The 26,053-nt window shown below is 35.7% G+C and overlaps 1 protein-coding gene across 2 annotated transcripts in view; it reads right to left on the bottom strand.

Moving 5' to 3' along the window:
- The window catches only part of LOC140165925 (RNA-binding protein 41-like), a 340,068-nt gene extending 315,558 nt beyond the window's left edge, over positions 1-24,510 (bottom strand). For both annotated transcript variants that reach the window (XM_072189278.1, XM_072189270.1), the window contains exons 1-2: positions 24,319-24,510; positions 12,519-12,672 (exon numbers count right to left, since the gene is read on the bottom strand). In XM_072189278.1, coding sequence (XP_072045379.1) covers positions 12,519-12,664 — 146 coding nt within the window. In that variant the 5' untranslated portion in view covers positions 12,665-12,672; positions 24,319-24,510. The remainder of the gene's footprint in view (positions 1-12,518; positions 12,673-24,318) is intronic.
- Between the last annotated feature and the right edge of the window lie 1,543 nt (positions 24,511-26,053).

The raw sequence follows: 26,053 nt of genomic DNA, 5'->3' as shown, positions 1-26,053 counted from the left end.
GCTTGATAAGTGGTCAAAAGAATGCGGTTGTTTGTCTCCGTAAGCCCTTCTGACACTTCCTAGTATCTCTTCAACATTTCCCTGTAAATAACAAAAAAACAACACAACAATTACATGTATATGTATGCCATTTATTCTTGGAAAGAAAAGAAATATACTTAACAATGCATATGATACAGTATTTAACACTCTAAACGCTTAAACAGAAAAACGTTTAAATGTCAAGTTAGAGGGTATGTAAATTTAATAACATTTAGAAAATATTTTTGAATTCTTTTTGGCAAAACAATCTAAGACAATGTTATCAAGTGTTGACAAAATGTTTTTCAAACATGTTTCCTAAAAATGTTTCACAATAATATTTTTACAACATTTTTTGTATTGTTTAAAGGAGTATTTTGTGATCCTAGCATGCTCTTATTATGACATTTGTCAGTAGATATCCACGAAAAAAGCTTATTCCCAAAATTTCAGTTGATTCCGATTTTGCGTAAACTTGTGAGTTATGCATGGTTATGTGTATTACACTGCTCCATAGACAATGTGTTGTAATTTCGTTTTATATCATGATTACAGTGACTTTTGCTGTGTGATAGCTTTTATTATATCATGATTACAGTGACTTTAGCCAAGTGATAGTTTTTACTTTGACTGCTCTATTTCACTTGGCTACGCCTGGTGAAATAGAAAAATCAAAATTTGACCTCATGATATATTTTGTACTATCACACTCATAGGCAGGTAATATTTGTATATTATATCACTCATTATAAATTCTAGACAGTTCATTGGTTGATTACCATTTATCATTTTTACTATCACCCTCTCCATGTGATAGTCTTTACCATCATGTGCTCTGCCGTGAGTGCGCCTGCGCTTAACCCGCTTGCTGACTCTTGGACTCGCTGATTTAGTTATGGGGTGGACCCCAAAATGTGAAGTATATCACGGCAAAACATGGTGTTATGTTGATGAAAAAATGTATTTCTTACCTTAAATAGTATTTTAGTAATAGAATTTATGCATGAGTGATATAAAACAAATATTAACTGTCTTAAATTTGTTAATGATCGAAATATAATCACTCGGTGAAAGATGTATTGTTCCATTCAACTCGCTGCCCGCTCGTGGAATGGAACAATCCATCTTTCACCTCGTGATTATATTTCACCATCACACTCATAGACAGTTAATATTTGTATACTATCACATGGCATGAATAGTAAAAATATATCAATTGGTCAAATTTTGACTGATCTATTTCACTCGCCACGGCTACGCCTTGTGAAATAGAAAAGCCCAAATTTGACCTCATTATATATTTTGTACTATCACACTCATAAAGGCATGTAATATTTGTATACTGGTATACCAGAACGAAATTCAAATTTCAAAATATCTTTGCTAAACGAATTAATCTGCAAGAAATATTTTGTACATAAACATTATGTACCCAGAGGTTTCCAATGATATAAAAATCTAAACTTTTTTTGAGAAAAGTGGGGGATGTTGCTGTGGATCACGAAATGCCCTTTTAAGATGTTTTGAATGCATTTAAAAATATTTTTGGTCTAGCCTGGACTCTTACATAAATGTTAGTTTTGACATGCAAAATGTTGCCTTTTTCTGCAATTAAGTTAAAACATTTAACTATCTAGTTACCTTTAGGTGTCATCGGTTGCAAAATAGACTTAAAAGTAGATTAGAAAGTACTTTCAAGAGCACTCTCACTCAGAAGGACAATGAAAAATAAAACTTTTGCCTGTTACCATGGCAACAAGCAAAAATTTACAATATCACCCAAAGTGATAGTGTCCAATTATCTTTCATCAAAAAAAATTAGCCAAAGCAAAAATTTCTTCTTGACCGATCACGCTGAGGGTAAATATTTAGACCTTACCTACTGCAACTGATTGAGAAAACAATGTGAGGATCAGTATAATTTGGGAGGGTAAAATAATGTATAAGCTGTAAAATATGCAAGTGTCTGTCATGTATAACATACAAATTTTAAAAAATTAAAAATTTGAAATCTGAACATCAACTCATTTTTATTTTTTTTAAATGTGTCTGTCAAAAGTAACATAAGCAATATAACATACATAAGTTTGATTTAACACCACTTCACCATTGATTATACCATCAAAATGCCTTCTCCACACAAAGTGATGTTGTTACAAAGCTGGGTGTCAGGTGTGGCTAATGTTGCATTGTTATATCAACCTAGTTTAGTAGGAATTACAATACCATCTTGCGTGTGTTATTGTTTGACAGACATTTTGAGGCATGTTTTTAAATTGGTATATGTTCAAAATTGTAAATTGAATGTACTATAGAGAAAAAGTAATTTTAATAGTTTTACCCTTTAGTTTTTGGTTTTAATCATTGTTCAGAACAAAACTGATGGCCTACCTAGATCAAAAGACATAAATAACATATAGGCAAGACTAAATTTCAAGTGTGTATAGGTTTGGCAAACTGGCCTTGCCTATTTTGGTATTCATAGAAAATGTTATTTCCTATTGTAAAAGGGGCCTACATGTACTGTGCAATGTTACAAAATCATGCTGTGAAAAGAGGTTATTTTGGCAACACCATCTTTGTTCAAAGAGGTATTTTGACAACTATTTTTTAATATAATAGTAAAGGTCATGCATCATGAATTGGGAGCAAAACGTGACACATGCTCAAAATTAGAAACATAAACACGCTTATGATTGTAGTTCATCTTAGATTCGAATTGTCGGAAACCTAATTTTTTTTATTTCATTATAAAATGTCCAAACACACTACTCATCAGTAAAATTAAAATTAAAAATGTTAATTAATTATTATCCACAAAATTTTGTAAAATGGAAACTAAAAGGGCTGGACATACACATGTTTGTTTGTTTTTGTTTTTTGTTTTTTTGTTGTTTGTTTGTTTTTCTTTCAGTGAAGCAGCATGATGCTTACTGCCTAATGAGAAGAAAATGACATGTGTGCTTTTTGAGCATGCCAAACCCATTTAGTAGTGGGTTCTTAGTGATTTGTTCTTGTGCACTTCTGATCAATACATTGGTATAGCTCTTTTGACTTTTTATTTGACGCTTTGACATGTATGAAATTATGACCCATGCACCTATCCTGAAAATCTGCGTCAATATCCACCCATCCATTCACAAGATACAGCATCTGGAGGGATGGAAGATAAAACAAAGCAAAAACAGTATGCCTCATGGTGGAGAAATAAAAAAATCAGAGTAGCACTTCAACTGCCATGCAATCTTTGTTTTGTTTACATCACATCTATATGCGACTTTGACTGTGTTGGACATACATGCAGATTTGCACTGAATCACACATTTGCAAAGTCTGCTCATTTAAGCCCAATATTTCGCATTGACGCATTATTGTAGACTCACATTTTACTGTAAATAGGCTTATAGCTGTCTATTTAGCCATACAATAGTAAAATACATACACACATGTTAAGACATAGGAAGCCATAATGCTGGGACACAAAATTTGGGACATTCAGGCGAGCATACCTTTCCTCATAGCATTGCCAATAGTAGGCCCACTCATTTTTAAGTTAAATGATTCTCTTTTTAATGAAAGCAATTTCAGATGAATTTATTAAATTTCAAAATTTTCTGAACATGCCTTAAACTGAGCGACTCCCCGCAGGTATATCAGCAAGCTGGACAATCAAATAGAAATTCTTGTGGTTTGCAGAAACTTGTAAGCTATACATGTACATTTCATCTTGTCAAAAACAAAAATTATTTACTGACCTGACAGTTTCAACCATACATATTGGACGATGGCCATTGTTCTTCAGGAGGGATGTCGGTCCAACTTCTGTTTCCAAACTGAAATACATCTATCAAAACCAAATATAAATAGAGTGTATCATGATTCATGACCATATTGTCATTGTAATATCAGTGACTGCTGAATTTGCAATCATGTCAATTATAGACTGCAATTATACACAAGCAGGTAAAGCCGGGAGGTAACACGGTATGCATGCATTTGTTGGCTGTTCTTATCTTTCTGCTGAGAAGGTTATGATATGTACATCTCAATGTAGAGTGGCTATGGAGCATAAATCTGGGTCAATATGTGTGCAAGGTGGTGGATTGAAAAAAGGGGGTAAGACAGGGTTCGAGGTTTGAGTACCGTTTTACTGCCAAAATGGGGGAAAAATGAAGTTCATGTTATCATAACATTATACATGTTTTCTGGACTAGAATTTTGTGCTGAGTCCATTTCTGAAGTTTTTAATACACAGGGTATCACCGTTTTAAAGATATGTAACAAATTCTAAGCGCATGTTGTTTTTACGAAGAATCCTGGGAGTCTACTTGGAACACAACTGTATTTTAAAAAAGTTACAGAGCATTATTACTTCAGTTAAGTTGTTTTGAATCTATAAATATGTTAAACAAACTATAAAGACTGCTTAAACACTGTTCTCATGTATGAAAATGAAATGATGTTGGTACTGAGGCCCCTGTATTCCTATATATTTAGTAAACATATAGCGGTCAGGCTTGGTGCCCAGACAATAAATCTATTGATGTCTAAACTCATAAAGAAATGATGTTCTTAAAGTGTTAATGTATAACTGATTACCTTTACACAATCTTAAAATGTTTATACTGAAGCATAGCACTTTATTCACCCTTGACATCAGAAATGGCTTGTTGATAGCGCAACCGAATATTGTGTGATCTAGCAGCATGGGCTGCATCAACTTTTTTTTTGATAAATGGTTGATGTGATGAGCTGGTACAGAACTAAAGTTCTCTTCACCATACCACTTGACTATTACTTGATTCTGATTCAGTTTTCTCAGGATAGAACTTCAGATAGATGTTCAGGTACATCAGTTGGGGAAATGACTTTAGCTGGATACCAGTAGCAACCATGCTTTGCCCATACTACATCTCCGGTGTGAAAGATTCTTCATCATCGGTGGTCGATTATCATCAGATCATCCCTTTATAATTACATATTTGAGGGCACAACATGAAAGGCATTGACTACTCTTCCTGGAATAACTTTTATGGGTGTGACCTTTGGGTTTAAGGGGTTGATACATCAGAAAAATGGCGTGAACCTCAAAATGGGGCAAAATCTGAGTCGTAAAAAAAAATTATTTTGAAAAAAGTATACATGGCATCATTCCACAAATCTAATCGATTGTGGGGATTGGTAGAGTGCACAATCGATCAACTTTTCAGAGCTGTACCTCCATAAGTTTTTCCGAAATAATTTTTTTTACAATTTGCCATATTTTTTTCACGCTTAGGGGTATGGGTAACATTTTTGCAATTTTCTTCAATTTCTCTTTATTTAAGGAAGTTAAAATTATTATCAGTGTGTGGCAAATTGAAATATCATTAAAATGAGGGGTTAATGAGGTCTCTAGCCTCTTTAGATCAAATTTTATGGCGAAACTAAGATACAAATCTCTCTAAAATGACCTTTTTGGGCTTCGTTTTTCACTTTCAAGTTCAACTTTATCCAGGTATGGTATACAAAGTAAGCGTTTATGAAATCAATTAAAAACAGTTTTATTTGAACAAATAAACCATCAGGTAATACAAAATAACAGAGAAAGACAACATTTATCTATATAGTAGAAAATATTAGGGATTAAAAATTAAGGGTGAATTTTTTTTCACCTAAAACTGGTCATTTTCAGTAAAAAATGGCCATAAATCCATGTTTAACCCAAAAACGACTTAAGATACAGTATTCTAAGTTAGAAATATTGAAAATTCAGACATTTTTACCTTAGAAATACTATATATGCTCATTTTTAGAAGTATTCTTCACACCTAAATATTTTTTTCACACATTTGGCAGTGAAACCGTACTCAAACCTCGAACCCTGTCGTAATCAGTTTCACAATCTCTTGTGTGTTTTTACCCATTTTTTCCACAATTCTCCAGGGCTGCTGAGTGTCGAGTCGAATTTTCACTGCCGGCAATCATCAAAACCCAATGTCAAAAAGGTTTTGATGATAATGTCAATAATATTAAGTTCAAAGAATATGGCAGAACAAAAGTATGTATAATTTGTGCTTTTGAAATATTTTAAACTTGGTTTTTGCCAACGGACAGGTGCTAATTTGGAGTCCTGGCGATTTTGCACACCAGAGCATGTATGCAATTCCATTTCAACTTTTAAAAAATGATATGAACGAGAAGTGTTCTTGATTTCACACCTGTAGGTTTTGTAATCTAACACACATTTTATATTCACTACTTGCATGGTTCCGACATTTTATGTACAAGGAGAGCCTCAAACTGACAATATCTGACATCACATGAAAGGAATTATCACATAACTTTACACACAATGAAATATGACTGGTTCGCTTCTCATATTCATGCATGCTGCCAGTGTGAGGCTCTATCCGCGCACATTGTGATATAAAATTGGATCGGTTGAGCCCATATTTATTGGTCTCGCTATGAGTTTTAAAATATTGGACGAGACGTAGTCGAGTCCAATATTTTACAACTCATAGCGAGACCAATATATATTATCATTATTATGTTTTGGATCCAATATTATCACAACTTGGATCCATCAAAACATAATAATGCATAATGGCGGAACTGCAAGTAGTGAATAGGAACTTGCCTTTGTATTCAAATGGTTAATTCAAAGAAACAGTTCCCATATTTTGACTGCAGTGTCTTTTAAAGCACATGGCCTTAAAAGCGGTTAATACAAACTTATACTATACGGCTAGGGTATTGCCAAACTTTACACAAAGCCGAGCAAGCTAAAGTATTGGTGCACATTCATGCATCATGATATGCAAATCTCTACCATTCAATAACCGATCACTTGAATGAACATGGCGAATAGAAATGATGGACATCGAAGTTGTGTAGCTGCATATAATGCATGAATTATAGTCATCATCATGAATACATTGTACATGTAGACTGCTTATGCAGTGCACTGGCAGACTGTTATGTTTTGCACTACCGACATGGGCCATAATGGATGATACGGGCCCAGCGCAGAGCAATTTATTGCTTTGACTTCTTAGATTATTAATTTTTCTTCATACATGTAGCTGGATGAAAATCTTATTTCAGTATTACCTTTACCATCAGGTCTTGACTCCCAACTCAGAAAGCAAAGTGACATTTCTGTTCTGATATGTTCTACATGCAGGCTAGGCTGATGCATGTACCTGGATGATTGTTTTTTCTTCCTATCGGCAGCATGTAGGCAATTGGTGATAACGGTGCACAACACTAAATCGGCTTGCTATTAATTGTGTCAATTAGGCCCTTAAATGCTAAAGGTGCACAACACTAAATCATCTTGCTAAATATCATGGACACTTATTATAATTCCATTGATTTAAAATCATTTGTTTTTAAAACATAGCGAATTGTCACAGCAACTTACTCAGTGATCCAGAGAGTCTATCCTAAAACCTCATGGTATCAAGACATGAGTGACAATCCTTTATCAAGGCTCGCATGAGATTTAGCTCCTAGACTAAAAATGTAGGCCCTAGGCAATCTTTACTCAAAAGATACAGTTGACTCATCAAAATAACTTTCAATCAAATTTCAACATTTCACAATAAAAATAACATCAGTTGCAAAACAGTCAACGCTACCAGGTAATCAACCGAAAACAATAATCATGTACTCTAGCATGGGCGTCAATCCCGGGGGGACAGGGGGATGAGTGCCCCCCCCGCCCCCACATTTCATCAAAATGCACCACATGTCAAGCCGGATTGGCGCTAAATGCACTCAATCATTGAATGTGTAATGTATCGTGTGTGCACATTCGAAGCTAGACTAGAGTTCTTGAACTCATTATGCTCTAATTATATAGCAATCGAGTGCAGCTTTGCATTTGACCCCCCCCCCCCCGGTCATCATGCATATGTTGTGCATTAGATTTAAAAAATCATGACATCGTATCATGGTATGTGTGCCTTATTTTGTGCAATTTCACTCCCCACAAGTGATATCCACAATAACGCATTTAATACTTTAGTATAATTAATTCAAATGTACCACGCTTATAGAGTTCCTCAAGTGAGTCAAGTCCAAGATTACTCGAGAACTCTTGCATCAAATTTGCACAGTTACGCATTCGATGCTAAAGTATACTATCGTTTTTCGGGTCGGTACTCAGTGGTGACATTTTTTGCAATGGATGTTATTTTATTCTGTCTTGAAATTTGAACGAAAGTTACATGTATTTGATGAGTCAACTGTATCTTTTGAATGAAGATTGTCTATTTTGAACAGTCCAAAATTTTTGTTCAAATGCAATTTTAGCAAAATTTTTGATGCGATCACCCGTCGTGATCGACTGTGTTTACTTCTGAACTTCCATTGCTTTACAGTGTCATGCTTCAGCGAATCCGACTAGATTTTGAATGCTCATCGATGAGCAAATCCGTGGCTAGACTTCTCGAGCATCCAACTCCACTTCTCGAGCATCCAACTCCAAGAAGAATCATCTTGAAATACATGGAATATATACATCATACATTATCATACCATTAACCATACCCAGGGGGCACGTACCTGACGTTAAAATCACAATGAAATCACATTGAAATTTCGACATCGAAATCAATTTCGGATGTCGAAATCAGGTTGAAATCATGCTGTATTTGTAAAAGGACTTCAACCTGATGGACTTAATAGGCCACGATATGTTGTATCATCGTTGAAATTTCAACCTGATTTCAACTAACCTCTACTATCTAGGTTGAAAACATTTTGAAACTTCAACGTCAAAACCCCGGTCAAAACCCTAACCTATGTTATGTACGTATTTAGGTCTACCACGTCCACGAGTACAGTTCTATACACATGGTTTTTAATATATTCAATCATGATTATTAGTCAGTACACACGGCAGTAATTATAATGGCAGTATTAAAAGCATGTACATGTACAGCTATTTATTTTATATGGGCCTTTTAATTTTATAAAATTTGATTTGGCAAGCATATGAAAACACATCTGATTCAATATCATACCTTGGGTCGTATAAAGCATACTATACTGGTCTCCTTGTCAATGACAATTCGCAGAACAACGACGTGATTTAGATAGCAAATCAATTTGATCGAAATGATGCGACCACAATTTGCTGGGTATGACTGCCGAATTCCACAGCCGAGCCACACACTCACACACCCCTTCGTCGATCAAGGCCCATGTCTTGGTCCAACTCGGCTTTCTGTGGACTACTAACGTTGCCAGTGAACCAGCGACATAATATTTTGCCATATTTTGTTTTATTCGGTAACAAAAAAATGACATTTCTGGGTGAAACATCACACAAAATACAAAATTCACTCCGTGAATCAAGTTGACATCGGTAAAACATTCACGTACATGACGTAGTACGAGGCTGATTTCGCTGATTTGACGGTTCGCGGTGTTCTATTGGTTCCCGATTATAGGCACAGATCGCGAAATACAACTACTTTGTAAATGTATTTTGCGATCTCGCTAGTAGGGATCGCAAAATGACAAAACGAGATAGCAAAATGACAGATATGGCTAGATCGCTGAAATTCACTTGTCGCTCGCTCTCTCTCTCTCTCTCTCTCTCTCCTTCTCATCTTTATTGCTCTATATTCCCTCTCTGTTTCTCTTCCTAGATCTTTCATCTGTCTAATACCCCATCTCTCTTAATCTTTCTTTCCCTCTTTCTCTCTACCCTTCTCGCTCCCTCATTCTCTTGCTCTTCCCTCTCTCCCTCATCTGTCTCCCTTCAATAGTTTCTTTGACAGTTATTTTACAGTTTTGATCTATTGTAATAAAACTTGTACAATCTGGAGATTAATAATATATAACCATTCAGAGGTGTTTGTTTACTTTGTACCACGCTCATGCAAACATCTGTTTGAGGAGATTGATTCTCAAATGATGAGTGTTGAATTTGACCTGTGTTTGTTTTGTTTCTTAGTTCTTTATTTTTTTAAATATATTTGACTGTCTCCTATCTATATATACATGTTTGGTAATTATAGTCATTTTAGTAATTCACTAGATCTGTGAATAAAACATAAAAAATAAAATAATTTTGTGTTGACATAACAGACCTAAAGAACTTCTGTGATTTTGGTTCACAAACAACAAGAAATCGGGTAGTCGAATTTCAGAAACCATACCTAATATGATTTATAACGCATTTACAAATTACAATCTGAATAACTTGTGCTGTTTTATGAAAAATCATAAATCAAATGGTTTACAATGTATAAGGTGTGTCTTGAGCCACAGTAGTCAGCGAACATCTAGATAGATAAGTTAAAGCCATAATGTGTGATTTGCATAAAGAATAGATTCCTATTTAAATGTTAGTTTTTACTGATCACATTGTCCCCTTTTAATTTCGAGCCAAACAAATGAGGTAAATCAAAGAAAATTGCTATTTCATACCAGCGCCTACAATGCATGTATTAGCTTGCTGATCGTATTATTGTCATAAATATTGGTGTAGCTTTACGCAGCTGGGACGATCAAACAAGACGTAAAACAAACAGCGATATAAACACAGTTAATACTTCAAGACGTATAAAGATGAATAGCGATATGCACAGTTTATACGTCACTGATTCAATGATTCAATAATACACATTGTGTTTAGCCACCACTCGATCGGTGAACTCAGAATAAAACTGGAGATCTCCAGATTTAATATAAAAACTTAAATTTTACTGTAATTAGAGCACTCCAGGCTTAAGGGATCTAAAATGAGCGTTTATTGCATTTCGACAGTATTTTTTGTGGGACATGAGAGCACCTCAGACCTATCGAATTGCATTCTGAATACAAAGCATGTCTTTCTGATATCAAATAATTTTCATTTTTGAAAATCACAATATAATACAAATTTTATGACAAATTATAAAAATTTGATATTTTTCAAATTTTGATATATAACAGTCCTCGAAGTAAATTATATAAATCTAATGACATATTCTTAAAGTGTATGTAGCAGGGAGGAAAAGCCGACGGTCAATTGAAAATTTTGACCTTTCATATTGAAGATATGGATTTTTTTCCCAAAAAGACCTAATTTTTTTGGTGTTTTGGGGAAAAAATTCCATATCTTCAATACGAAAGGTCAATTTTTTCAATTGATCGTCGGCTTTTCATCCCACCTACATACACTTTAAGTATAAATCATCAGATATATAAAGTTTACTTCAAGTACTGTTAAATATCAAAAATATCAATTTTAATGATTTGCCATAAAATGTGTATTAAATTGCTAATTTCAAAAATCAAAATTATTTGATATCAGAATGACATTCTTCGTATTCAGAATGCAATTCGATATGTCTGATGTGCTCTAATGTCCCACAATAAATACTGTCCAAACGTTCATACCCCAGCCCTTAATCTTTCACATGATATTTTAGTATACCATTGGGCATTACAATCATGCAAAAATAAAAATTCAAGAAAAAGTGAGGGCATCAAATCACACATTATGGCTTTAAACCTTTAAGAAACTTTCCTGATCAAAGTTAAGCCTCAAACAAGTTATGTTGTAAGTCACCACTTATCATTTTCTGCAAGACCATTAATTAGGTGCTTTCGGGATAGGATGTGATACTGTCACCACTCAACTAGAGCGGTTACCGCACCATAGCTGAACCATGGGGCTTTGGCAGTATATTGTGGTACATGTATATATATATATCACCCCTTTATGACCCCTTAATGACCTTAAATGAATATTAAATTATTTTAAACATGTTTAGAATGTCATAAGGATCATTGCATTTAAATTTCAGCTCAATTGGAGCATTTTGAAAACTTGACCTTTGACCCCTTTATGACCCCTTAATGACCTTAAATGAATATTAAATTATTTTAAACATGTTTAGAATGTCATAAGGATCATTGCATTTAAATTTCAGCTCAATTGAACCATTTTGAAAACTTGACCTTTGACCCCTTTATTGACCCCTTAATGACCTTAAATGAATTTTAAAATATTTTAAACATGTTTAGAATGTCTTAAAGATCATTGCATTTAAATATCAGCTCAATTGGAGCATTTTTGGAAACTTGACCTTTGACCCCTTTATGACCCCTTAATGACCTTAAATGAATATTAAAATATTTTAAACATGTTTAGAATGTCATAAGGATCATTGCATATAAATTTCAGCTTAATTGGAGCATTTTTGGTTCAAATGACCTTTTTTGACCCCTGTGACCCCTTGGATGACCTCTGACGATAGGAAATATTTTTATCATATTCTTTACTTCTTTCTCTTTCATTTGACACCACTTGGGGGTTCATACCTTTGTGGCATTTAAAGATATGTCCATTTTAGACCAAATGGTTGGTAAGTAAGTAAGTAAGTAAGCAAGTAAGTAAGTAAGTGACATACACTAATATAGGCTGATACCATTTCATGGTTCAGCAAAAATCATTGCTATCATCTAAAAAGATGTAATGTATTAACTAATTTGACTTTTAACTGGCTTACTCTTCCAGAGATCCACCTGTGTCCATTTGTTTATTCAGCATCATCTGCACCTGTTGTTGTCTTTCTGCTGCAGCAACCTCTGTCATCCGGACCACCACCTGCTCATCTTCGTAAGACTGCAGATCTGTGTCGTCTCCAGGATCCATGGTCACACCTAGATAAAGAGTTCAATGAAGTTCTGGTTGAGCAAGTTTTAGTATCAAGTTTTGGCAAATGATAATAAAATAACATCGTATACAAATATTTAGCGTATAAAGTATAATTTGGTTCATCTCAAGTTCGGTAGTGACATATATCCGTACTTCGCTCACTGCAGTAACGAATCGTGCATGTAAAGTTTAATGCCCTGAGTGTACACGCGCGCGCACATCGGTGGTTTGTCGGAACACTTGCGGCGCAACCGCTAGCGAGCATTGACATCACTACCGAACTTGAGGTGAACCAAATTATATCTGCTGTATTCACCCAAGTTTAAAACACAGTTCAACAGTATCATGTTATGTACCTAAACCATTTTTTTCTCATGGAAGAACATGATAAATGGTCTATTGTAGATAGCAACATTAAATTTTGCTGTCAACTCTAAATGTCCACTTTGATTGCCATTTAGGTCTTCTGCATATGTTGACTACATATTTTTGTGTCAAGAAGTAGTACAGGAGTGACCAACCTGTGGTCTACAGACCGCATAAAGCCCTCAATAATATCCAATGCAGCCTGTGAAGTCTGTTCTGACAAAAAGTAACATTGTGAATACATATAAAATACAAGTTGGTAATAACACTGTATGCAGCCCATCTTTGCTGTCTCATGTAGATAGCAAATATTTGCTTCCTACTGATTATTCTGAAGATTTTTGCCACTGACTATTTTTTTAACATCTTATATTGCAGATTTTTGCAACTATTTTTAAACATTTTATACTTTGCTGTCTACTGCAGATAGCAAATATTTGTTATCCATTCTATTGATTATACTGAAGATTTTTGCCAGTGACTACATTTTTAAATATCTTATACTTTGCTGTAAATATTTGTTTAAACATTTTATACTTTGCTGTCTACTGTAGATAGCAAATATTTGTTATCTACTGATTACACTGAAGACTTTTGCAACTGACTATTTTTTTACGTTTTATACTTTGTTGTCTACTGCAGATAGCAAATATTTGTTATCCATTCTATTGATTATACTGAAGATTTTTTCCACTGACTACATTTTTAAATATCTTATACTTTGCTGTAAATATTTGTTTAAACATTTTATACTTTGCTGTCTACTGTAGATAGCAAATATTTGTTATCTACTGATTACACTGAAGACTTTTGCAACTGACTATTTTTTTTAACATTTTATACTTTGCTGTCTACTGCAGATAGCAAATATTTGTTATCCATTCTATTTATTATACTGAAGATTAATGTAACTGACTATTTTTTTTTACATTTTATACTTTGCTGTCTACTGTAGATAGCAAATATTTGTTATACTGAAGATTTTTGCTGAAGATTCCATCACTAGCAACCATTGTTCACAAATATGCAAAGGTTCACTGTTCTGCAAAAATTGTGTCCACACTGGGCTAGGTGGGGCTGAAATATTCCCAAAATAGGTTGATTTTGCACAAAACCTGTGGGAACACCCTGATCATGCCATTGGAATCATGTACCTACATGTAACAAGAAATTGTGCACAGGAAGAAGGAAAAAAACTGACAAGCTTGAAGAGGCTCTTTATTATAAAATACAAGTGTCTGCTATTCCCTTGTTGATTGTACATGACAGATCATTAGAGTCACGCTGGCCTGGTTATGTTGTTAAGACATACATACCCTGTTTCACATGGATACTAGTCTTTCCGGATCAATTTATTGATATGTCTCACAAGCTTGTCTGGCCTATCCTATGAATGCGATTTGACCTGCAACCAAATAACATATATCTCAAGGGCTTTTCCAAGTCCAGACACAAAATAAATAGATAACTAGATTGGGTGCCTTTGAATGTGTTATGATGTGTCATCTTCACATGGGTATGATACCTTGAGAGTTCATCATCTCAGAAGGGAATACTCATAAAATATTGGGTAACTTTGCCTTTGGGTGTGGTGAGCATATAACGACTAAGCCAAAGGCGAGGTTGGTATCTTCACGTCTCATGTGGCACATTCTTGTATCATTATTATAAGTGATAATGACAAGTCAGAACACGGTGTATTGTGGGTAATATTCAGAAGGGTAAGTGGGAGAAATGACACAATCTCCTTCATTGATGGACCGTGTGACGAACTGTGACTCGCTGGAAATTCCTGTGATCATCATAGACCAAAAACTAATTTGGGCTACATTAGGCCTGCACGAGATGGGCATTTTAGTAGTCGACTAATCGGCACCCAAATTGTCGGGACTATGACTATTAACCACGATCAAAGGTCAAAATTTGGTTGAAGTTCAAGGTAACTTTTTTGCTCAGAATACACTTAAGAACATAAACTCTTTGCGCAGAAAACAGTCGGCCGATACAGGACATTGCCAGGGACATATTATTGTACATGCATCTGATGAGTGATGACCATATTGATGATTAAAAAAATATATATAATTAATAAAACACACTTCATTCATTGCCTTTATTTTTTCAATATTAACAAACTAGTAAAATTTTCATTAGTAACAAGTTCCTTACTTTGCATCGCTAAAGGTGTAAACCATAGAATACACCATTTCACTCCTTTTCAAGCAAGTAGAATTACATTAAAAATTCCTCTTGTTTTGTATCTTTCGTATACACTCTGTTTGCGTCAGTCGGCCATTTTTAAAGCCGAGTTAGCCGACTACGCTGGCGTCTGCCCTGGCTGCATTGCATTGTGCTTTTGTCGAAATGAGGGTTCTACATAACCAAAATAAACACCATACACAATGGCGCCTGTTGTGTGTCCATCTTTGCGATGTTGGTATAATCAGAACATTGGAACATTTTACTTTAGAAAGCAAAAGCACACCATGACATTAAATATACACAGGAAGAAGTGGTAGGTAAAGTAATAACCAACTTTCACAAAGATTTTCAAGGTGGTAGAGAAAGTTCTCCAACCATTGTTAGCACTCTTTGACCCTGTCTTTGCTTCATTTTGATGCTTGTTGATCTTTCAATGAATAGTCGCCAAAAGGCAAACACTAGTTGTAGTCGCGACTATCACCAAATAGTCGTGACTACAAGGACTATATGGCAAATTTAGTCGTGCAGGCCTAGGCTACATGTAGCATCAGAAAGGAACTAACTGAAAAGGGTAATAATTTAACAACCCAATATGCAAATTGGATTCCCAAACAATTTGCATACATGCAAATAAAATGGGGGGTACATGGATTTGAATAAATCTGTAGCCTTTTAAAACTGCTCATCTTGAAAGTATCATAAGTTTAATCTTAAGATTTACCAAATCTATAGATACCAGTCACAGTATGAACATGGCTATGTATTTATGGAGATTGAAACAGGTGTTCAATAATGAAGTGAATGTTTGTTTTCACATGAAGATCATTTGGTCCAAATCTAGCAGTGAGAAACAGGGTACATTGACACAAAATGTGATGAATACTCGAGACTGAAAAGGACATTCAGGACACCTTAACCCTAACCCAACCAAACATCATAAAACCTCCATTCACAAAGCATCTGCACATGCAGGTATTCCACATGATGCGATTGTGTCATCATGCAAACAGTCAATGGGCACAGAAAGCTTGGCTCGCCAAAGGTAGACCCTGTGGCAAGGTATCCCCGTGCACTTGTCTGGCACCTGAGGAGTTGATCGTTCAAAACCACACCCCGACACCCGGAAAAAAAAGTTTTCTCTACTTGACTTGAATGGACTTGACTTTTGAGTTAGGTAGTGATGTCATGAAGCTACCCTATACAAGGGTGGTTTGTATACATGCTGACATCACTACCAAACTCAAAGTGAACAAAATATAAATCTAGAATTATGAGGTTCGTAATTAAAGTGGCCCCCACACAAAGGTGTGTAAATAACAATGGTTTGTAAATACAAATAATATGCAATATGCAAATATAAGCTCATTAATATTCAGAAATATGCAAATAACATGACACAAAACTATACAGCACATCAGGCCAGCATAACCAATCCCTATACCAAGTTTGATATAAAATTGGACGGATTGAGGATGATACCTGAATGTATCGGTCGAGCTAGAGTTTTCAAATATTAGGCGAGATGAAGTCGAGCGTAATATTTGAAAACTCTAGCGAGATCGATAAATTCATGTATCATGCGAAAGTATCCGTCCAATTTTATCATTATTATGCCTTCAGAATCTTTTTTGGTTAAAAATTTTTTAGTAGAAAACATTTTTGGTCAAAAACGTGACTTTGCTTAAAATTGTGATTTCTGCTCAAAATGTGATTTTGGTAAAAAATTTGTTTTTTGGTAAAAATATGATTTTTAGTCAAAATATGTGACATGATCAAAAGGTATGAGTCAGATGTCGCTGATATTGTTTCTGAGATATTGGCAAAAACAGTGTTCAAATTCTTTTGTTTTATATTGTTTTCAGCCATTGATAAATTGCTCATAACTTGGTAACCAGATGTCCGATTTTGATGGAGTTTGCACCAAATGTAGCATTCATAAACTGCCAGAAAATTATGTAAAAAATTGAAAATTGCCAACATGTGACTCATTCCCCTTGATCATGTCACACATATGATTTTGGGTCAAAATGTATTTTTTGGTATTTTTTGGTCAAAATGTATTTTTTGGTCAAAAATGTGTTTTTTGGTGAAAAATGTGATTTTTGGTCATGCCATGTCACATTTACACAAAAAAATCAAACCAAATATTGGACGGCTGAGCATGATACCATAACATATCGGACGAGCCAACGGCGGGTTCGATATTTGTATGACGAATCCGATATGTTATGGTATCATGCGAAATAAACCATCCAATATTATCATTATTAGGTTTTCTTATCTCCTAATAATAGGTATATCACCCCAAAAATAAGCGCAGCAGAAACATGTTATTTGACGCTTTTAATTGAATCATCGTTATGAATGCTTCAAAAACAAAAAACAGAATTGAAATCGGATAATGCAAAGTGATGTAACGTCAACTTGAAGATACCCGAAATCGGGTGAAAACCTGCCACAAATTGCCATAAATGGCAAAATGGGAATCTTTGGGATTTGTAATGCTTATTCGGACACTTACTTGAAAAGGTAGCATTGATTTAAGTATCACAGATTAATTGCATATCTTTCCGGACTTCGTTAAAGAAAACAAGATTAAAAAATCTCTCCTCGAATAAATGTAATAAATCCACCAAATATACAATTTTAGCCATTTTGACCAATCTGCAGACAAATAAAAGCTTAAAGTCCAGCTAATTAATATGCAAAAATAATGCCAACAGAGAACCGTACATGATATGAGGATGCGGTTTTTTTGCACACATAAGTACCCAAAGTTCTTTCATTTGGTAACAAAAATACACAAAAAGTCATTAATTATGCAAATTAGCTAATTACATCTAATTATATATTTATGCCATTCTTATGTTAATTAGGCATATGTAATTTTTACTTTTTTCAATGTTTTATTTATGTTTTATTCATACAGCATGATTTTGTCAAATATGAACCTGCTGTGATGTTGAATAAAGAAACTGCAGTTAATTGTCTAAGTGCACCGAGTTTTCAATTGGTATAGGGAAGTGTTTCACTCATTGTCCAAGGAAAAAAAAATACATGATAACAAACACTGGTATTTCAGACCGGTGGTACTAGGTCCTCTATTTCGAGAGACCTATATTTATTGATTTATGGACGATCTAAAAAAAATCATAAAACAGGTCTTAACTCTTAAACTAGGCAGTGTTTAATTTTGGCGGAGTTGATAGTGATTTAGGAAATGTTTCACCTACCATATATTAAAAAGACAAATTATTGTGATCAATGAAACATAACGAGGAAATCGTTTTTTGACATGTATGTTTTCAAAAATTGGCCAACTTTGATCATGCGCTTTTTGATTCACTGTTATGTATGCGTGCACAGTATGACAGAATTATTGTGCAGCCACTGTGACATACCTACTAATAACCCTGAAAACATAATAATGAAGTTGATCGGTTATTGCATTTAAGCTGCAGAGTGGATTAATAAAAATGTAAGCAATATATGCAATAAGCTCATTAATATTCATAAATATGCAAATAACATGACACAAAACTATACAGCACATCAGACCACCATATCCTATCACCAAACCAAGTTTGATATAATATTGGATGGCTGAGCATGATACCATAACATATCGGATGAGTCATAAAAATAGCGGACGAGCCAACGGCGAGTTCGATATTTGTATGATTTAATCCGATATGTTATGGTATCATGCGAACTACGCCATCCAATATTATCATTATTAGGTTTTCTTAACTCCTAATAACCCTGAAAACATAATAAGTTGATCGGTTATTGTGTTGGTGCTGCACAGTGGATTAATGAATTCCCCCGGACAGCAGAACAAACAAAGAAATAACCAGGCGGACAGGCAGGCAGACAACCATCAGGATGATAACATAAGCCCCACATATATGTGGGGGCCAATAATGTTTGGCATCATCACTAATGGGTGGCATTTGAATCAAATGTATCCTGCCTTAGATATTACAATGCTAGTCAAAGTCAGAATTATTTGATGCCGACTAATTGACTACAAAATTTGAAGAAAAAAAGTTATAGGCCTTAAATTACTTGTTATTCAAGGTTGGAAACCAGAGAAATACTGCTATAGAAGCAATGTTGTTTATATTATTTCTCCAGTTTCCAACCTTGAATAACAAATTAATTTAGGGCCTATAACTTCTTCTTTTTTTTTTTGTATTTTCTGGTACCCGGATTCCCGCCCAAAAATTCAATCGGGTACCCGAGTACCTATTACCCGTTAGTTGAGAGCCCTAGTCCAGTCTTTGTTATCAACCATTGCTGGAACTCCAATAATATGTTTGTATTTGAAAAACAAACAAATATGATAGTGATTTTTTATGATTTTATGCACCTTTTTTCTGTTTTCATTCTAGAAACTCAAGCACTTGTGTGACTCCTGCAAATGGGTGTTAGGCAGTATTCATCAAGACAAGACAAGACCTGTACTGTATAGGTATAAAAGGCAAACCTTAGTTAACACATTTGCTACATGTAGTCAGCCAAACACAATACATGTTTTTCGCTGGACTATGAAATGGTATCAGCCTATATTAGTCTACCTATTAGTCTACCTTGCTTACTTGCTTGCTTGCTTGCACTAACCAGTGTTGCCAAGAAGCAGTAGGCATAATGGTGTGTCAAATCACAAAAAAATCAGTCAAATGATTATCTATGGGAATGAAACGGAGATTGATTTTGCCCAATTAAGCTACTTGCAGAGTTCCGCCATTATGCACTATGTTCGGGGAGATCCGGTAACTGGCAGCATACATGAGAGGAAGACTTATGGCCCCTTCCACAGCCCGTTATGACTATTTCCATTCCCTTTCATGTATGCTGCCAGTTCGAGGCTCTCCCCACATAGTGCATAATGGCGGAACCTGCAAGTAGCTTAATAGAGCTTCAAAGTTATGTATGTGGTGGTATACAGCACAAAAGAATTGCATTCAAGAGAAGGTAAATGATGCCATTCATTCGCTTTTTTAAACAAGGGGGTAATCTAATTGCTTTGACAGCCTAAATTTAGTTTAAATGTTTATTATTTTTCAGTCAAACTTGCAAATTGTGTTGGACAGAGGGAGATGAGGGGAGGAGAGGAGAGGAGTAGGGGAGGGGAGGAGATAGGAGAGGAGTGGAATGAGTGTAGAGGAGGGATAAATTGGCAGAGGTTCCCAATTTCAGCATCACTGTCACTAAAAGACCCTATTTTTTCTAACTCATTTGGGGTTTTTTTCAGAATTTAATCATACTGATAATTTTTGCAAACAGCATATAGGTGAATAAAATACCACAACCAATAAGAAAATTCAAAGGATGACAAAGAAACATAAAAACAAAAAAAGAAACCAGTAACACTGACAGACTGAACGAGTGAGATGAGCAGAGACAGAAAGAGAAGAGGGAGGGATGAGGAAGAGGAGAGAGACTTGCATGGTGCTTTGCAAGTATGTAGTCTTTTTTTAAAGTGTCACCTGAATATGGACCAGAGTAACATCAGTAGTAGGCCTATCCTGCTGCTTAGTAAAATCTAATTAAAGATGTGAGCGAGAAGGGCACTTAGGGAACGTTCATAAATACTTTGCAACTGCATGATTTCAATTAGAGTTTGCACCAAAAAATACAAGGCTTGTGTAGCTTTAAAAATAGTTGCATGTTTGTCATAATATTAATTACACAGCTTCTTGTACTTCTTGCCTAAACTCCTATGCTTGAAATTGTAATCAATATGCCAAGGGACCGTTCACAAACACTTGTTAAGGGGGACCTGATGCAAACAAATTTCATTACAAAAATTTTTTGGGCCCCACCCTTTTCAGTCTCTTAAAAATTTCAGGGCCCCCTTAGTAGTAAGTGTAGGCTTTTTTGTACGCTGAATATTCATGAGGTGGGCGTGGCTAATTAGCATATGTGAATATTCACGAGGTGGGTGTGGCTAATTAGCATATATGAATATTCATGAGGTGGGCATGGCTAATTAGCATATATGAATATTCATGAGCTGGGCGTAGCTAATTAGCATATATGAATATTCACGAGATGGGCGTGGTTAATTAGCATATGTGACACGATCTGGTCCATGGGGGCCAAAGGAGGCATTTTTGAAAATTGAGTTACTATAATTATCACATTATACATACAATAGGCTAACATTTATTGAAAAACCAAAGGTCTAGCATACTTGGTTCTAAAGTTATGAAGTTTTTTGATGTTTATTTTTTTATGTATTTTATTGTTTTTTTACTCCACATTTTTACCTTTACAATGTATCTCAGTTTCAAATTTGCCGCCTTTGGCCCCCGTGGACCAGATCGTGTCACATATTTGAATAAAATTTTGAAGAAAAGTTGAAAAAGAAAATGAAAAAAATTTCAAAATAAAATTTCAACAAAAAAATTTCAAAAAAAAAAAAAAAAAATTCCCAAAAAATTTCAAAAAAATTTTCAAAAAAAAATTTCAAAAAAAAAAATAGAAAAAAAAAATTTTTTTCAGAGTGACCCTTGACCCGGAAGTGACCTTTGACCCGTTTTTTTCTAGAAACACCAAAATGTTTAAAATAAGTGAAAAAATTTGCCTAAAACAACGCGTCGTATCAACCGTTTTACGGCACGTATCGGGGTCAAATTCGGTATATTCGGTAAGGGTCGAATTACAAACTATCCGCGGGGGTCGAAAGGGCGATGTGTTGAAAAAATTAATTTTGTCGAGGGAAATATCGTATTTTTCGTTCAATACTACGTATCGAGGTAAAACTATAAAAAGCCCTGACCATGCTACACGGAAGCGACCCTCGACCGGGAAGTGATGCTTGACCCGGAGCGACCCTTTGACGAACTTTGATCCCTACGTGTCTAAGTACCCGTATAAAAATGACTTAACTAGGTTATGATCGGTGTGACATAGAACTGGATGAAACCAGTTAGAACAGGATAAAACCGGTTCTCCTATCCCTCCTCCCACCACCATCACATACGACAAAATACACCAATGCGTCGATCGCATGATGAAATGCGCCAAAGCGTAACGAAATGCGTCGATCGCGTAATGAAATGCGTCGATCGCGTAATGAAATGCGCCAAAGCGTCAAAGCGTAATGAAATGCGTCGATCGTGTAACTAATTGCGTCAACGTGTAACAAATTTTTTCACTTTTTAAAATTTTGGTGTTTCTAGAAAAAAACGGGTCAAAGGTCACTTCCGGGCAGTGTCCGATTTACAAATTTTTTCCTACCTGCACTGGTGCATGTAGCCCAAAATTTCTACATGCACAGCAAAAAGTGTGCATGCACCAAAATTAAAGCAAACATAAAATCACATTGAATCACGATCATTGTCAGTTGCTTGTAATAATATTCCGGCTCCACTGTCAGTGTCATTTTTATGCCGATCACTCGCCGATTTCTTAGCCAAAACACTGGATGCTGTGGCTTCATCTGTTCTAGAACTAGTCGCTTGACGAGGTGCACAATTTCCAGAATGATGCAAGTGTTTTTGAGCTATTTCCTTTTTGCTGGACATTATTATGATTATTTTCTAAACAAATATTTCCCACGGTTTAAATTCCGGTTCTTTTTTTTCCAATTAAATGAAAATGACAGCTTCGACATGTGCGAGGGTATCGGGAATTGGTGGATGACGTCACATTACGCTAGCCCCTCTAAGGGAAGTCATAGTCTTGGACCAGACTGTATGTGGCTATCACGAATGTTCGTTAGGATCGACGAGTATCAGACCGACGCAAACTGGCTGTGTAGAAGACTAGGGAAGTCAATGAAAAAAAGTGACAGTTCTCACGTGATAGGGGTATCGGGAATCGTCAATTGCGTCAGCCCTGAAGTCAGGATGTTGCGCTAAAAATAGATTGGGTTTTTCCAAATCGGACTGACTGCTTGTTTACTTTTGTATTGGCCTTGTCATATCGCTTGCGCTAAAATCGTACATGCACGCGTGCAGGCAGGTAGTGAAAAGCTCCATGCACAAAGGGAATGTTACATGCACTGGTGCAGGTATGCAGGTGGTAAATCGAACACTGCTTCCGGGTCAAATTCTATTTTTTTTTTGAAATTTTTTTTTGAAATTTTTTTCATCTTTTTTCTTCAAAATTTTATTCAAATATGCTAATTAGCCACGCCCAGCTCATGAATATTCATATATGCTAATTAGCCACGCCCACCTCATGAATATTCATATGTGCTAATTAGCCACACCCACCTCGTGAATATTCACATATGCTAATTAGCCACGCCCACCTCATGAATATTCAGCGTACAAAAAAGCCTACACTTACTACTCCCCTTTATGACATGAAAATTATGGGTCAACCCCATAGAAAAGCATATAAACTAAATTTTCCGGGAAAATTTGTGGTCAATTTTTTTCAGGTCCCCCCCTAGGAGGGTCAAAACTTTTGAGAGCCCCCATTTTGCAACAGGCCCCCCTAACAAGTGTTTGTGAACGGTCCCTTATTTGGACTGGATAGTGCTTACTTAGTGAAGTATAGACAACATATTTATGTAGGTTTCCTTGACCGAGGGTTCGATTTACTTTGAAAAATGTGCATAGCAATTTTTTAGCGAAAACCTTATTTAGGTGATGTTCTTATAATATTAGCATATGTTTACATTGTAAAAAATTGCTATACAGCTGAAATTTGTGTAGCAGGTTGTCCAAAATGGGGAGCATTTTGCTCCTCAACACAAGTTAAATCGAATCCTGCCTTGACCTACCTGTTCTTTTAAATTTCTATGTAAATATGTATTGTGTTCTAGGCAAATTTGGCTGACTAGCAAATGTGTTAATTAAGGTTTGCCTAGCATACCTAGTATCTGTTTGCCCGTTTGCCAGTTTGTGTTTTGACAACTACCCTTTGCTTTTAGTGACCACTTCAAACACTATACATGATTTGATTGTACGCTAAACGTAACAATGGAGTCAGGTTACAGATCAATTCATCTAATTCCTTGCATTTTCGATCAGGACCTAAGTGTGTCCCCGCATGGAGCATGTGGAGAGGCCGTTTAAAAAACAAACTTGACAAACTTACAAACAAAATGATGGTAAGCTTACCGTGTCGTGTCGGACAGTCGGGCCAGCCGCGTTGTTCAATTCTTGGTCCTGTGGAGTCACTCGCAGTGATTAATTCTCAACCAAAGTTCGTGCTATGCTGCATAACAATTACATAAATATAACCCTTGGTAATAGAGTTATTTATTTTGCTTAAAAAGTGTTAACTAAGCCAAAAACTTGCCTGCCGAAATCAAAATCAAATACCAAAACATTGGTCACAAGCTCTCGTTACGCATGCGCATAGTACACTAAAATTAATTGATTGCTTAGTCTAACAACCCAGTCGTTAAAGAGTAGTTTCCCAGGAGTTATTGACTGCATGGATGAACAGATGTGGTTGACTGTGTTCAATGATGAGGACTCTGCGGTGGAAGCCCGGGGTGGAAGAGGAGAGAATGACTGAGCATGAAGTGCACTGATCATTTGGTGCGGGGAATGCTCTCCTGGAATTTTGAGGTAGTGGCTCCGAGTGGGAGGGTACAAGAAGTTTTTGGCAACATAAAGTTTGGGCTAGCATTTTTTGGCACACATTCTCCCGGAAAACAATAGGGCCATTTAGTGCAACGTTTAAATATACCAATGTTCCTTCTCGCTGATAAGGCCTACTCACATTAGGCTATATATCTATAGACCATTTAAAGTTTACAAAGTGAGATCCCAAACATTTGGCATGTGAGCCTGCGATTCTTTGACAGGCCGAGGAGGGGGCCGGGGGGCGGCAAGCGATTCATTTTCATGCTGATGGCGGGGGTGGGGGGGGGGCAATTTTTGATTTGCCAATTGGAAAATTTGAATTATATGGGGGAGGCTCATAACTGTCCTAAGTATTTTAAGCTGAAATCAAGTTTTTGACCTATGTGATCCTTGTGTGACTTTTGACCTAAAACTGGTCAGGTATCATGAGTGAGTTCAACATGAAAGGTTTGGCTACAAAACGATTCTCTTATGCACAGTTTCCACCTCGATACACATGAGCACCGACACAATTTCGTCCAAGAGCTTCCAAGCAAGCAGCCTTGTCTCTACACAGTCTTTGATTATACACTACACGGTTGAGTGCATAGCATCATAAGAGCTGTGCGAGCTTCTAGCTGTGACTATAGTGCATGCATCCAATCAGAACATTTTTTTATATCGAACAAAAGCTAACAAGCAAGCAGCCTTGTCTCTACACAGTCTTTGATTATACACTACACGGTTGAGTGCATATAGCATTTTAAGAGCTGTGCGAGCTTCTAGCTGTGACTATAGTGCATGCAAAATAGGCATCTGTGATTGGTTTTTGTCAAAACCTCAAGGGTTCCCTTCATCCAATCAGAACATTTTTTTATATCGAACAAAAGCTAACACAAAACACTTTTTTTCATTACCGTACGTCAATAGATAACGCAATTCAATGTTGTAGAAAGGCGAATGTGATGTGGTAAATCTGTTTAAAACGACTAATTCAAGCATAATTTTTGACCAAAATGTAGGTTTTAAAAGTCAAAACCTCAAGTGATCCTTACAATATTTTTCAGATTTTGTCATTATACATGTTATATACTAGCTTCATTTCAATGAGCAATGACCAATTCTCTTTAAATTGCAAATCTTGTGCGAAAAGTTCATAGTTTCGCCTGATGTGTCATACGGTTGTAAATTCAATGAACAATTACTTGCTCAAGGGGGTAGGCCCCCTACTACACCCCTGCCCAATTTTGTGCCTATTTTTGCATTTTTCTCAAAAATTATA

Source organism: Amphiura filiformis, chromosome 1 (genome assembly GCF_039555335.1).
Source record: "Amphiura filiformis chromosome 1, Afil_fr2py, whole genome shotgun sequence".
Taxonomy (NCBI): Eukaryota; Metazoa; Echinodermata; class Ophiuroidea; order Amphilepidida; family Amphiuridae; genus Amphiura; species Amphiura filiformis.
The sequence above is the reverse complement of the archived record's forward strand: the minus strand, read 5'-3'. Positions and strand labels throughout refer to the sequence as shown.